The sequence below is a fragment of the Truncatella angustata genome (assembly GCF_020726525.1).
Source record: "Truncatella angustata strain MPI-SDFR-AT-0073 chromosome Unknown BKA67scaffold_4, whole genome shotgun sequence".
Taxonomy (NCBI): Eukaryota; Fungi; Ascomycota; class Sordariomycetes; order Amphisphaeriales; family Sporocadaceae; genus Truncatella; species Truncatella angustata.
In genome coordinates this window covers 2,553,131-2,567,215 of record NW_025763384.1, presented here as the reverse complement: position 1 = coordinate 2,567,215, position 14,085 = coordinate 2,553,131, and the positions used below count along the sequence as shown (strand labels likewise).

At 49.0% G+C, this 14,085-nt stretch overlaps 5 protein-coding genes across 5 annotated transcripts; 4 read left to right on the top strand and 1 right to left on the bottom strand.

The window, feature by feature from the left end:
- The first annotated feature begins 804 nt into the window (after positions 1-804).
- BKA67DRAFT_280772 (V-ATPase proteolipid subunit C-like domain-containing protein) lies at positions 805-2,118 on the top strand. The gene is made up of 4 exons (XM_046095943.1): positions 805-930; positions 990-1,195; positions 1,270-1,454; positions 1,527-2,118. The coding sequence occupies exons 2-4, from the start codon at positions 1,029-1,031 to the stop codon at positions 1,667-1,669; spliced, it is 495 nt and encodes a 164-aa protein (XP_045958767.1). The 5' UTR covers positions 805-930; positions 990-1,028; the 3' UTR covers positions 1,670-2,118.
- A 136-nt stretch (positions 2,119-2,254) lies between these two features.
- BKA67DRAFT_677009 (triose-phosphate transporter family-domain-containing protein) lies at positions 2,255-4,160 on the top strand (the record flags this gene model as incomplete). Its single annotated transcript, XM_046108814.1, has 4 exons — positions 2,255-2,286; positions 2,378-2,427; positions 2,575-3,254; positions 3,398-4,160. 4 exons carry the CDS (start codon positions 2,255-2,257, stop codon positions 3,770-3,772), a joined length of 1,137 nt encoding a protein of 378 aa, XP_045958766.1. The 3' UTR covers positions 3,773-4,160.
- BKA67DRAFT_677007 (sorting nexin-41) lies at positions 3,646-6,278 on the bottom strand (the record flags this gene model as incomplete). The annotated part of the gene is made up of 3 exons (XM_046108813.1): positions 3,646-4,236; positions 4,291-5,975; positions 6,173-6,278. 3 exons carry the CDS (start codon positions 6,276-6,278, stop codon positions 4,138-4,140), a joined length of 1,890 nt encoding a protein of 629 aa, XP_045958765.1. The 3' UTR covers positions 3,646-4,137.
- A 2,081-nt stretch (positions 6,279-8,359) lies between these two features.
- Positions 8,360-8,983, top strand: BKA67DRAFT_535817 (uncharacterized protein; the record flags this gene model as incomplete). The annotated part of the gene is made up of 1 exon (XM_046100066.1): positions 8,360-8,983. One exon carries the CDS (start codon positions 8,360-8,362, stop codon positions 8,981-8,983), a length of 624 nt encoding a protein of 207 aa, XP_045958764.1.
- Positions 8,984-12,262: 3,279 nt separating this feature from the next.
- BKA67DRAFT_658790 (uncharacterized protein) lies at positions 12,263-13,222 on the top strand (the record flags this gene model as incomplete). Its single annotated transcript, XM_046107342.1, has 2 exons — positions 12,263-12,977; positions 13,029-13,222. 2 exons carry the CDS (start codon positions 12,263-12,265, stop codon positions 13,220-13,222), a joined length of 909 nt encoding a protein of 302 aa, XP_045958763.1.
- Positions 13,223-14,085: the final 863 nt, after the last annotated feature.

Sequence of the window (14,085 nt, the reverse complement as noted above, 5' to 3'; positions counted from 1 at the left end):
CCAGGCCCGTCAACTGAGCAGTTTCGCTCATTTATGGCAACTCGTCAAACCTGCACGCTCTCACGATAGTCTATGCATCTACCCGATGAAAAGAAATTACCTCCACCGGTAATTAAGCCCATATATCGAACATATGCGTCCACCCGTGGTTTGTGCATCACGGTTGGCCCGCATCATCAATGTGCACTACAACCACAATTTGTTATTCTCCGTCAATAATGCAAAACGCATGTTTTGCGTATTTGCCAGTCGGCGTAATTATGGGGACCGTATTTTGTCTATCGCCTGCTGACTGCCTTGTGAGCATCGGAATTCCGAGATCCTAGAATTGAAGCATTGTAATCGTGCGTCTCTAATCCACAATCCGTAACTACGGTTGGTTAAAATGTACTTCCCGCACACCGTATACTATACTCCGGGTCCGTGCACACCCGTTCATAATCAATTCATCCGAATGCAACAAGAAAGTTTGGCATTTGATACAACTGCATGTGTCTCTAGACGCAGAGCGAGGAATTGCCAGCGCGTTTTCTATGTTACTTCCATGTTAGTAATCTGAAGCCTTGGCATAATGCCTTTGAGCCAATAGGGATGTTCTGTATTCTTCTGCCTGCGCGCCAGATGTAGCAGGAGTTCACCATGACTGCATGCTCAACAAACACTAATTGCGACAGTTCCGAAGCGGCTCAGCGAGATGGGATCCGTGGCCGATATTCCAGGTGAGAGATCGCTGCCTAGTTATCTTGGCCGCGTGATATTTTTGGAGCTTCTCACTATGTATATCAACCATGCAAAAGATTTAATTAAAAATCTACTGTGAAGTAATTCTGCTTGTTTTTTCTTTAAGTAGTGGGAGCAAACACGTACGAATATGAACCAATTACCCCTGGAATTTGTATCCAACATGGACGCATATAATCCTGACCGATGGTAAGTTACTTTAACGTATACCTTGTCTTGGTCATCAACGCTCATACCCAAATTTCTAGTCCGGTCTATGCCGTACGCAGGCCCATGTTCTAGTATGAATGGCATGGCATATGACTGACGTCTGGCCACAGTCATTCTTCGGCGCAATGGGGTGCGCCGCCTCCATCATCTTCACCGTGTTCGGTGCATCATATGGAACGGCAAAATCAAGCGGCGCCATCTTCTCGTCAGGGATTATGCGTCCCGAGCGCTTGATGCAGAACACGTACGTGTGCTCGCACGTGAAGAAAAGCCTGATAGTGATGGATGGAATTGCTGACTTACACCTCTCGATGTCAGCCTATGCGCAATCATGGCCCAGATCCTAAGCATATATGGCCTGGTCGCCAGCGTGATCATCTCTGGCGATCTGATTGAGAAAATGCCACTGCACATGGGGTTTCTGCAGCTCGGAGCCGGCATCAGCGTGGGTCTTTGTGGCCTCGCGGCTGGGTTCGCGATTGGCATCGTTGGCGACGCTGGAGGTAAATCAATCTCTGCGTTCCCGATCACCCATGATGGCGAACACGAAGCTGATTTTACAACGACATATGTAGTTCGTGCCAGCACACAACAGCCGCGACTCTATGTGGGGATGGTACTTATTCTCATCTTCGCCGAAGTCCTTGGTCTATACGGCGTGATCGTTAGTATCCTGATGCTAACAAAGTCCCGGGACGCAACTGCATGTCCATATTGAGTAAAACGTCCAGATCGTTTCAATATTGAGAGCGGTTACAATAAGTATTTTTGATGATCAAGTTTATCCGGAGCAACATAGAATAAGTTGTGCCTGCTTACGTGGCACGACAGGGCGAAGGGGGGGCTTAGCATGAAGGGGAGTCCATAGTGCCAGCTGCGGCAACACTAAGACAGCAGCACATGGGCGCCAGGGGAGACACATCAGACACATTCATCATAGCCATTGTCCGCAGCGCCCAGGTTGTCAGGAGCAATTTGCATCATATCAGCGAGTCTCAATAATACTTTTCAGCAATTATGCACTTATTTGAGACAATTCGTACATGATTCTTTGTGATATGTTTCATCAGACGACGCTAGTGCTGAGCCGTAATCTTCTCATCCCTTGGACTGAGCAACATATCGTGACACCCGTCCTAGCTACGTATTCGAAAACTTTCCTTTTAACTTCGTCCTTTGATTACGAAGTACAAATAACATCCCGTCTTAGTAGTGGGTGGTTTTTTTAAAAGAGAGCACACACATATTATGCAACTTCCTACCTCTGTGCATCTTCAACAGTCGGTCTGAAAGCGCCGTCAATATGCCAGAATTTCATCCAGCATTTTATATAGCGTAAGATCACTTGTCGTTCGAATGTCGACCCCTGCTTCAAGAGAAAGCCCACTAATCGAGTCGAGGACTACAGAGCATGGATATTCTTCAGCAACCTGACAATCATTTTCAACAAATGGCTGCTTGACACGGCCGGGTTCAGTGAGCTATACTCTTTTTCCGGCGCCGTTCTCATAGGCACTATGGAAGAAATCCTGTACTGACTATCGCACAGGATACCGCAAGTGACCATTATTTTTCCCTTTCTCCCCCGGACCTCCCGCCTCCCTTACTAACCCATCGGCCCAGCTATCCTCCTGACAACCCTCCACCTGACGACCTCAACCCTGCTAACCCAATGCCTCGCCCGCTTCACCCCACTCCTCAATGGCCGACACGGCACCAAGCTCACGGGGCGAGCCTACCTCCGGACGATCCTGCCGATCGGGGTGCTGTACACGGCCTCGCTGCTGTGCTCGAACCTGGCGTACCTGTACCTTTCGGTGGCGTTCATACAGATGCTCAAGGCCGCTGCGCCGGTGTCGACGCTGGTGCTGTCATTCTGGCTCGGGCTCGACAACCCGCGGGTGTCCCGGCTCTGGAACGTGCTGGCCATCGCCGCGGGCGTGCTGCTGAGCAGCCTCGGCGAGGGCCGGTTCAGCTGGGCCGGCTTCGGGTACCAGATGCTCGGGACGCTGGCCGAGTCGCTGCGGCTGCTGCTGATCCAGGGCCTGCTGAGCAGCAGCAGCAAGGAAACCGGGGAGGGCGGCGGGGCCAGAAGCGAGGCGCACGTCGCCAAGGGGGTGGGCATGAATCCGCTCGTGGGGTTGTATTACTACGCGCCCATCTGCGCGGTTCTGAACGGAATTGTGGCACTGATGGTCGAGATGCCCCATTTTGACCCGGCAGACCTGCAGAGAGTTGGATGGGGTATTTTGGGACTGAACGGGCTGGTGGCGTTCATGTTGAACGTTGCGAGTGTGTTCCTGGTGAGCCCCCTTTCTTGTTTCTTTTTCTTTTCCCCCTATTCAGTCTCTAAACAATTTTTCTTGTCGCGCACCCCATATTCTCTCTTTTACACATGTCAGAAAACGTGCATTTCCTTACTGACTACGACCTTTCTACATTACAGATCGGACGTACGTCAGCGCTTGCCATGAGTCTCACGGGGATCCTCAAGAGCATCCTCCTCGTCGCGGTGTCCATGCTGATTTGGCACACGCCGATGACGCTGCTGCAGGCGATCGGATACTTGATCGCGCTCGTGGCCATGTTCTATTACTCTATGGGCGGAGTTGACCAGGCGAAGAGTCACGTCACAGCCGGCAAGGCATGGCTCGTCGAGAACAGCAAAACATTGTTCTCATCAGGACAATCATATCAAGTCGTGCCCACAGAGGCTGGTGGCCCCCGAGCGATACCGGAAGATCTGGAAAGAGGCCAATCAGGGGCTAATACTGGTCAGAGATGCGAGGAAAATGAGAGATTGGCCGCACAGCATGGATGAGAACTAGATGAGGTTTACTCGGTACTCCTATCAGAGTTCGCGTGGTCTACATATCCCCGCCATGAATACTTTTTGCCACTAATGATTTGGCACAATGTTAACCCAGGCGCGGCGTTTGTCTCGTGAAGTGCCTAATCTGAGTGAGCGCGTTCAAGTAGTTGTTTTCATTTGGTCTTCTCGGACCATATTGATTCATTCCTATTTATGTCGGCGTGGAAAAGAATCATGCGCGACTCTGGCGAGCATGGACAGACATTCCATTATTCTCAATTACAATATGCAAACGTCGCAGTATGGACGCTTGTGCTTTTAGGGATCCCATATTTGATCGTCCTAGAAGTCGGTTCCGCTAGAACGCCTGTTTTCTATGTCTCATCATCAATCTTATCGACTTCGGTCTTGGCCTCTTCCCATGTTTCTTTGCACTTGCGCGCCCACTCGATCTGGCTTTTCGCATATGCAAGCTAAAAGATCGTCAGCACAATGACAGTAAAAAGGGGCTGTACATCAAGACTCACCATGTAACGCCTGAGATCGTCTTCCTTCTCGCCCTGGAACCTCTTCAGATCCTTCAGAATGCTGCCACTTGCGTCTTTGACGTCCTGCGCCGAAACAACTTGAGCTTGCTCGAGCTGTTCAATGCTTTCCTTGGTCTTGCCGATGGTATCACGTCTTGTCCTTTCAGGGTCGACATCTGCAACGCCCTGTATAGCATGACGGATCGGCCCGAAGATCTTATTAGTGATGGAGTTACCGCTCGGTGCTTTCTTGTGGGTAGGGGGAGGGCTAGTATGCTCCGGAGCCCCTACTCTTGCTGAAGGAGCTGAAGAGAAATCTCCATGTGTGGGAGGGAAATCGGAGTCGAATGATGCGGTGTCCTCCCCACTGCCCTCCCTATAGTGCTGCGTTGAAGTCTCCCTCATACTTGACGATCTTCGAGGCGGCTGATGGTGAGAATTCCCACTAATTTGTTGCGAACTACTCAAATATTGTTCAATTCTGCGCGCTTCAGCTTCGCTTCGCTCCAATTGGTCAAGAAGAGCGCGCTTCTTTTGTAGTTCATCATTGGTCATCTCCTGCTGTACCCTCTTTGAGAGTCTGTATTGCAGGACGCTGCGAACAACGCTCGCGAACTGTGCGTTTTCTCTCATAGGTTCGGCGAAGCTGGCACCAAGCGAACCGGCAAGCTCCTCAGTTGCGATATACGAGGTATCAGCGGCCTGGCCCACCCGTTCGATAGCAGCACCCAATGTGTCCGACTGTTCTGACAAAGCGAAAGCGTTGTACTTGGCGCCCAGATCAGATAGATCAGTCGACAGAGAGGTGAGATGGCTCAGTGTGCGACGATTGACCTTCTCCATGGGACCCATCGACAGCTTTTCGAGTTCCTTGATAGAGGTTTCAAAACTTATGAAATAGGGGTCCAATTCCTGTTCGTTCAGTTCATGGTTCTCGGGGGGAAACTGATGGATGATTTGAGGTCCAGTTACACTCGCTGACCCGTCAAATGCTGGAGAGGGGCCTGTCTTTAGCTTGGCCGAAGCGGCGGGGACAGGAAGCCAGGAGTGTCCAGGTGACGGGTTGGCTGTATTCAAGGGCGGCGCCTTCAAAACCTGCTTGGGGATCGAAGCAACGGGATGCGAGTGGAGAACCTCGTTCCAGCTGGCATTGGGATCCAAGAATCTCCACCAGACGCCGTCGTTCCTTACTTGCTCCATGCGTCGACATCTGTTCAAGAAGACGGCCAACATGCGCTTTCTCAGGTCGATTATCTGCTGATCCTGCTTGGCATTTGTGGGGTTGGCGGCGTAGTCTGCCATGGTGTGCTTATCTGGGATGGGAGGAATAATGAGAGTTGGGTGAAGTCGAGTGAGGGCATCTCGCAGAGAAGCAAACTCGGAATATCGTCGTCGGACTTCGAGATCGCCAGTTCGGATGGTGTAGACAATGTACTTGCCGCCGTGCTCCATGCTCTTTCCAGCATCTGTGATTAGAATGGGCAGTTCTGGGTTCTCGTAGAGGATCTGCTCTATGCGACTGTCGTAACCACCAGGCTTCCTCTTGGGGACCTGACTCCTGGCTTGCTCGGCGTAGTCGTCATCGCTATCGACATCGCTGTGTTCCTGCTGCTGGCCATACGGACGGGGCGGCGGGGCTTCGTCGCTGGTCGACGAGGGGGTGTTGGGTGCATCGTAGCGAGGGTCTAGACATTCCCAGTCGGCATCAGCTTCAGCTTCATCTGGCGAGTCATCCAACGCTATTGAGTGCCACATTATGTACGCTTCTCTTGACCCAAGGGGATAGAATGTGTGTACGTATGCATGTGACAGGGGGATGGGGACAATCGAAATGCGCAAATGCAGCTTGAACCAAGGAACTACATGGGGAACGAGGACTTACAGTCTCGCGACGTGGGTGATGTTGGATTTGCTGAGGAAGAGGTGACTGAATCCCGGCGGTCAAAGCTGGTGCCATATGGATTGTTGTCTTCCTCGTCGTTCCACATGATGCAGACCTTGGTGGGCACGACCAGATCACTGTGAATCGGCGGTTAACAATGACAGTCGGCGATGGGGGCCTGAGAGATGGTCAACAATGACAGCCGGCGACGAGGGTTTGAGGGAGACGGCCAACTCACAGCTTGGTGATCGAAAGAGCAAGTGCGGTTACCGGCTCGTATCTCGTTCAATGCGATGCGATGTAGGTGCGACGAGGACACGGCGGCGAGACCGGGTACAAGGCAAGGCGGGGGAGGGGGGGGGAGAGGAATGGATGGTTTGAGGATGCAGCGACACAGCTCTTCAGCTGAGAAATCGACAACAAGTATTAAGATGGGATCATTGGCGCCACATGGCAGGTAATCACCAAGTTCACCAGGACAAGACAGTACAGCACAGTAGTTAGTGGGGTCTTTGTCGCTATTATCGCGGGCTGGTAATGGAGCTGGTCTGATAGCGACGGGAGCTCAAAACTGGGAGCCTTGAGTTGGAGCAGATGTTTTAACCTGAGCTTACCATAGCACTTAAGTTGGTCTAGGTTAGTCTAAGGTTAGTCTACTGTATCAGAACGAGCAATGACAACGACAATGACAATGACGACGGTCTCGGGTGCACAGACGCTTTTGTGCTTCCATGTTCTGCTCGGGTTGCTCGTAACCGTACTTAACCACTAGCTAGACTAGCATTGGCAGTAGCACAACTTGCTTGTACCCAAGGGGCCCTGCACCCTACTCGTACTACAATACGGATCTGCATGGACAAACCATAAAACGGTGACAAGGGATCGCTCCACCCAAGTCAATATATCACAAATCCTTGTTCAAGTGGTCCTGAATAAGGATCAATACCATACAGCTAAGCCCATGTTCAATAGTCGCCAAAGTTTACGGTTTCTTTTCGCCCAACTATATTGATCAAGTACGTAAGAGCCAATCACGGCAAACAACAAGAGACAAGTTCCAAAATTTAACGGCATGTCAGCCCGCGTTTGCTTCCACAATATAACACCAAAACACACAAAGGCACGGAACTGACAAAAGGGATTCTATTCAAGTAAACGGCTTTGCAGAATCCTGTTATCCATTCTAAGGAGGAGTAAATCCTAGAGAGTTTACAGTGTTTCGGAACAATAAGAAAACTCCACTAATACAACTCTAGCTTGATTACAAACACCAGCATCAACTCTTCTAGATCATAAAACCACTTGCATGCCCTTAAGTCTGACGATGCCGACGAAAATGACCGCTCTCGAGGGTGCCGATTCGACACGATAGCGCACCTTGACTTCATCGATGATAAATACCAAAATTCATGTCAAGGTCTCGGGGTTCTGTGTGTGATCTGTTAGCCCTCATCGACGGGGACAAGTTGCTAGGCGAGATCACTGCAAGGATGCCTCGGTATAGTAATCAACGCACCTGCGGCCCCAGCGCCGCTAGAGAAGGACACAGAACCGGATAGACTGGCTCATATCAGTATCGTAACACCACGAGTGCTGGTAAGAGATTTGCGGCATCGAATACAAGTTAAACCTGGCCAACTGGCTTGGTTGGGGTTGGTTCGCAGATATCTCCGAGAACTTCATGAGCTTCGAGAGACAGGGCAGAGAGCTCCATCAAAGTATTACGACATTGCCAGCTAGAAAATAGTTACAGGATTGCGAGTAGCAGTTCACAAAGGTCGTAAGTTCGCAATAACTTTCAAATAATACAACACTGAGTCTGTATGAGTTTGATGATCGGTTCACGGAGGGTAGTGAAATTTACTCCAGAAGTTCCAGAACTCTAGAAACGGACCTCGCTATACCAGAATGTTTACCTTTAGAGACATTTACTTGTACCGGAGACAGGAAAGAGGATATCTTTGACTGGCATTCAACAAAGTCAGAAGCAACAAAAGCGTTTGTAGTCGCAACAAGCCGTAACAAAGTATGATCGCATTGTGCAAGCTCTCACTCTAGAAGAAAATAAGGTCTTTGACGCACTCGTATTTCGAACGGACTAACAGCCGCTATAAAAGCCAGAAGCTTCATCAGCAAACAGATTTAATGCGGTACACTGTCCGATACTGGTGGTTGGTTACAACAACCATGAAGTTTTTTCAATTCATTACAAGAATTTTTCTCTCAAGTATTGTGCCCAGCAGCAATAGCTCTGACTGCTCGGAGAGAGAATTTGGTCATTATAATCCCAAGGTCGACGAGAAGAAAGCAATCGAATCTAACGGCTATGAACCCGGGCTTCGCACGAAGAAAGCAGTCGAGGCCGTCAAGGGCAGACCATTGAAGCCGGGTTTCTACTTCGTCCGCAAGAAGGGCTCCCGCACTGTTTGGGTAGAGAAGCGCGACGGAAATGGGCGCACGACCTTTTCAACACAGCCTGGTGCCGAGATAATAAAACACAGTAAAAAGAGAAAGCATCATAAGCATCATCGTAGCAGTGATAGGACACCGACAAACTACCTGTACGGCCATCCGTCTGAGGTACATACGAAATCGCTACGTATGGCAGCAGAATATATTCCTTATCAACGGTCTGAAGCGACTACCAGATCGCAGAGTATAGCTCCAGGATATGACCCTGATCAACTGTTCAGGTCGGCCTCAGCTCCTTCAGAATTTCTTGTTGCGACTTCATCATCAGCACATAGTGACCAGATGACTTCAATATCTAGGAGATGGAGGAACGGGCATCCACCTGGGCGCGACTACTAGTCTAAGAAATATAATTTTAATAACAGAAAAAGCACTCACTCGAATTACACGGAGATGTTTATATTCTTGTAGTAATAAACTTAAACACTCTAAAGGACAAACAACACAAGACTTCCAACGAGGAAGATGCAAGGGATATGGAAGCCTAGAAAAGTATCTAGCCTATATCCACATAAGATTCTCATGAAACAGTGTTACATATCTACTTATCACTCATTCACAAGCATTTCATCAATACTTAACATCAATAAAACAAAGAGAGTTGGCTTTTGTAGTTATGGCATTATATGGTCTATTCTGTCTTGGGCACAGAATTACGTTGCCACCATTGTTGCGAGAAACCCGACATGTGTAAGATATACCGATCCTAACAGTCGTCATATAAGAGAAGGTTGTCGCAATTTGCGCCTAACCGATCATCTAGTGGTCTTGACCGTAAAACCAGCGACGTATGAAACGAGTTGCGCAGTTTCAGTACTTTTTCCGATGCTTCTTCGCCGCCGCTGTTGCTGCTGCCAAATCGTCTTGCTGGCATTTAGGACATACTCCCCACGAGATCCGATATTCGTCTTCTCGGCCTTCCAAGGTGCTCCAATTCCTCGCGCAATTGACGGTGCCCACATCAATTGTCTCGGGGCATGGAACTATCTTGTCCGTGTAGCCCATGTGAGGTTCGACTATGCTGCAGGGATTTATATAATAGCTGAAACGCCCCTTACGAATCGGATCGTTCGAATAATGAGGGCAATTGGGGTGCCTTTCGCAGATCATTGGCCAGAATTCCATACCACACATGATGATTAATCGTGATGATTTGTTGTCAGATCTATGCTGTTCCAATGTTGGAGATGATAGACTACTGTAGGCGATTCTTAACGTAGAGCATTGGTTTAAGACTTTTAGCGGAATTTATCTGCTTGAGAGATACCTTGGGTTCTCCTAAGTTTCTTATTTCAATTTATACATGTTCAGCAGCTGAGTGTTAAACATATGGCCTGTTCACGACTGAACAACATCACAGTCCATGACATGTAGCTAACTATTACAGAACAATATCACAGCGCCTGTCACATGACTAACTGTTACACAGCACAGTTAATAGGGTAGAATATTGAGCAGTATCGCTTTGTCTGACATCATCCCCCATGGAATGGCGAGTATGCCGAAAAACACCATCACAATTCAACACTCAAGTCACTTTAGAGGGAGTAAATTGACCGCGATGGATCTTTAACATGAATTGGCCGTATCGATACTTTGACTAGGGTGTAAATTACCACATCCAGTGCCTTGCTCCCGAAGTCAACTGACCCTTGCCTGCCGCTACCTTTTGCCCTTGTCTTGGGCTTTCAGCCTCGTCTTTAGGGCACCATCGGAGGAATCTTTCCATATCTACGGTCACAGGAACCGCACTGGATAACTTCAAAAACATATCTTTCTTGTAGATTTTCCACAAGGTTCCACGCAGCAGTGCACCATGGGGTGTTGGCATTTTCGGCTTGGCATACGACATCATTTCCATCCTTGTCCTTTTTTTTCTCGATCTGCTGGACGCTTGATGGATTCCTGTGCCACCCGAAACCTATCGAGCCACAGGTGGGGCAATCCATTCGATAACAGATTATTCCGCACATGGTGAATGATGGTGATGAATTGCTGTTAGAATTGAGGCGTTACCGGCGCAGAAAGGTGTGCCGATGCAGGGAAGTGTGCCGACACAGAGAAGAATACCGACGTAAAGAATTGTATGGACGTAAAGAATTGCGCCGATGTAGAGAATTGATCGAGTATCTTAGATGTCTCTTTGATTTGGGCTGTGCTTGATTTACCTGACATCGTTGCTGCTAATTTATACTTGCAGGTTGTCGTGATGCACACTCATCTTCTTATTGGAGTGATTGATATCGCGCCCTTGAAATTTCGAGTCGACGGCTTTGGAACGAACCTTCAATGCCTGTGATATTGACATAGACCGTATACGCAAAGTCACTGGTTCTAGAGTAATATATCCTGAGAACGCCATTTCAAATATGATTCGACCCTCACGACTTCTTGAACGACGAGAGCAGGCCCAGCCAAGCCAAGAAAGCGTACAAAACTCCCCATAGATATATTGCCAGGAGTTATTGCAACTCCTATGAATATAAGCCGTGGCGCTATACGCCCAGAGGTCACACTTTCATACCTCAATTTCAGAAATTGTGAACCATTTACTTCTGAATAAACAGTCTTAGAGGATTCTTTGTTGAGGGGAGGGGGGAGAAAACCCCGTCTCCCGAGGGTTTATCAGAAAACAGTGGCACTCAATAAATATGCTTGAGGCATAATGCCGTATTTCAATTTCGCCCCAAGTAAATGCTGAGTGATGGCGAAAATATTGCAATAACTTCAAATTACAATAGTTGAATTTTGCGTTTCACATTGTGAATCCCAAGTATATGTCATAACGTCAGTGCAAGTTGAGCTCATTGAGAATGATTTTCGGTTTTGGGTATGGGTAAGAGTTGCCCTGGATAAAGCTTCGTTCAGAACACCGTGGCAGTGGCGGACCAATGTATAGCAGAGCATCAATCGAAACGGATCAGCAAGTTGGCCCTGCATCGAAGAGCTCAAAAAGCTTCAAGTGATCAAGTCTGCCAATACATAGTACTCTGTATGGGAATGAATGAATCGAAATCGCTTGTGCAACATTTCCAAAGCTAGTTACAGAACGGAGTACTTGTTGGTTGATACACCGCTTGGGCGCAATTCAAAATCCCCAAGACTCTGCAAACAAATGCGTAGCCACCCCTTATATCATACTTTCTGGAGTGTTTGTTGGGGTCGGTCTGCAGAACTTTGACTTTGACTTTGATTGTTATTTTGACCGACGGCACTACGGTGATGGCCAAATGTGCTCAGACAGTCACATGGATAGTTTATGTCGGAGTCGGAATCATCTGAGCCGTCTGAGCTGCAGAAGGATTTAGAGTTAGTTCAGTGGGTCACATGTTCCTGTCAGCGGGCCAAGAAGTCGCCAAGAGGAGCCCTGGAGCCCTGGAGCCAATGACGGCGGACTTCTCCACCATCTGCCCCTCAACAAATCAGGTCCAGTGCCGCGGGTCGGTGAGAGCTCCCGATTTTGTGTGGGAATTTCCCCAAACCAAAACCTCACCGCAACCGCTGAAGAATCAAAAGCCCGCCTTGATCAGATCAAGCCTGGAACGAGGTCACTTCTGACTCAATACAAACGTCGCGTGCCGCCCCTTGTGAAGTCTACGGACATACAGGATCTGGAAGATGGCCGTCTTACTATATCTTTCCTACTTCATCGGCGGTCAAGTCGCCCTTGCCATCCTTTTCTACATGCTGTCGTTGGTGGTTCCGAAGGCCGCCTTTGTGGCTCGCTCCCTCGCCTCATACATGTCGCTGATGGTGGTTGCACTATATGGAGTATTCGCGTCCATAGCACTGCGATTCGTCGGCAAGCAAGGAATCGCGCAATGGACTACTGGGCGCCTCTTCAAGTACCTCATGATCGCGACCACCGGCATCACCTTCGAGGTCATCGACCCCGAGAAGCACCTCGAGCGAACACGACCCGCCGTTTTCATCGGCAACCACCAGACCGAGCTCGATGTGCTCATGCTGGGATGCATGTTCCCCCAATACTGCAGCGTCACTGCGAAGAAGGCATTGAAGAGCTGGCCGTTTCTGGGCTGGTTTATGGCTCTGAGTGGCACGGTCTTCATTGATCGCAAAAACTCAAAGGATGCAAGACAGGCAATGAGCGGCGCCGCGGACGAGATGAAAACCCGGAGACAAAGTGTCTACATGTTTCCCGAGGGTACCCGTAGCTATGCCAAGGATCCCACTCTGTTGCCCTTCAAGAAGGGTGCCTTCCACCTTGCCGTCCAAGCCGGCGTGCCTATCGTCCCTGTGGTCGTGGCCAACTACTCGCATGTTCTGTACTTCAAGAATTTCGTTTTTAACGCAGGCAGGATTCCTTGCAAAGGTAATACCAGAAGTAGACTTCTAGACCGACAAATTCGCTGACATAGCCCAGTGCTCGATCCCATCCCCACCACTGGTTTGACGACCGCCGATGTCGATGAGCTCACCCGAACAACACGAGACTTGATGCTCAGAGAACTCGTTGCTTTGACCGAGAAAGCTCAAGGGCGGCTTATTGCCGTGCCAGCATCTAGTGGCAAGGACGGTGTCGTTAAGGCTAGTGGTGTCGATGCAGCACTTTCTTGAGAGCGAGCGCAGCATTTTTCAGCATCCAATGTTGATGAGCTATAACAAACACCCCCCTTAGAGAGATATGACCAGCCGCAAGAGCCGGGTCGTGATTTACAGCATTGCATATGCATTTGATACCCTTAGACTACTTTGCGCATTAGCATCTGGGCAAGCCTTGATTCTTCTGAGCCACAGTCCGTCATGTTGGGGACTTAGTCTATGTAGATGACGGAGAGCCGGACAGTGTTTTAGCAGGAGTTTAGTCGAGCATTGCTCAGAGGACTAAAGTACGTAGACATAGGCCAGCTGTCTGTATCAAGATATCATCAACGAAAATCGATACCAAAAATATCTATACAAGGGTTGCGGAAAGGCACACACGCTACTGGCACTTCTCCATGACTGGTCGTGTACAACGATCCGGCTTTTAAGTCATACAAATTTGCTTGGAACAGATTTGTCACGGCAAAAAATTGATCTGCCTAACTTCAAAGAGATCCAAGTCTGTAAGCTGAGGACGAAAGGATCTGAACATGTGTTAAACAGCCACTCATGACTGGACCGACACACGTGGAAGCTTTCGATCGAGCTCTCCATCTAAGAATCTACCCCTCTTTAATGGGGCCATATTCAAGCACTATTGCTTTTGACGTAAGCGGGGTAATATGCTACGAATCGGGCAAGATCGCGCACCAGCTGAAGCTATCTTGGCAATAATCCCATAACATTTGAGGTACCCGGATCTATGAACCAATCTTGTTCAGGAACATGGGACAGAGGTCTGGATTTCTTGGCTTCGCCAGCATTAGCTCATTACCTTATTTGGCTCTCTCAGGCTGAGGCCGCCAATCGAGAGCTGCAGTCGATACAACCCTGAT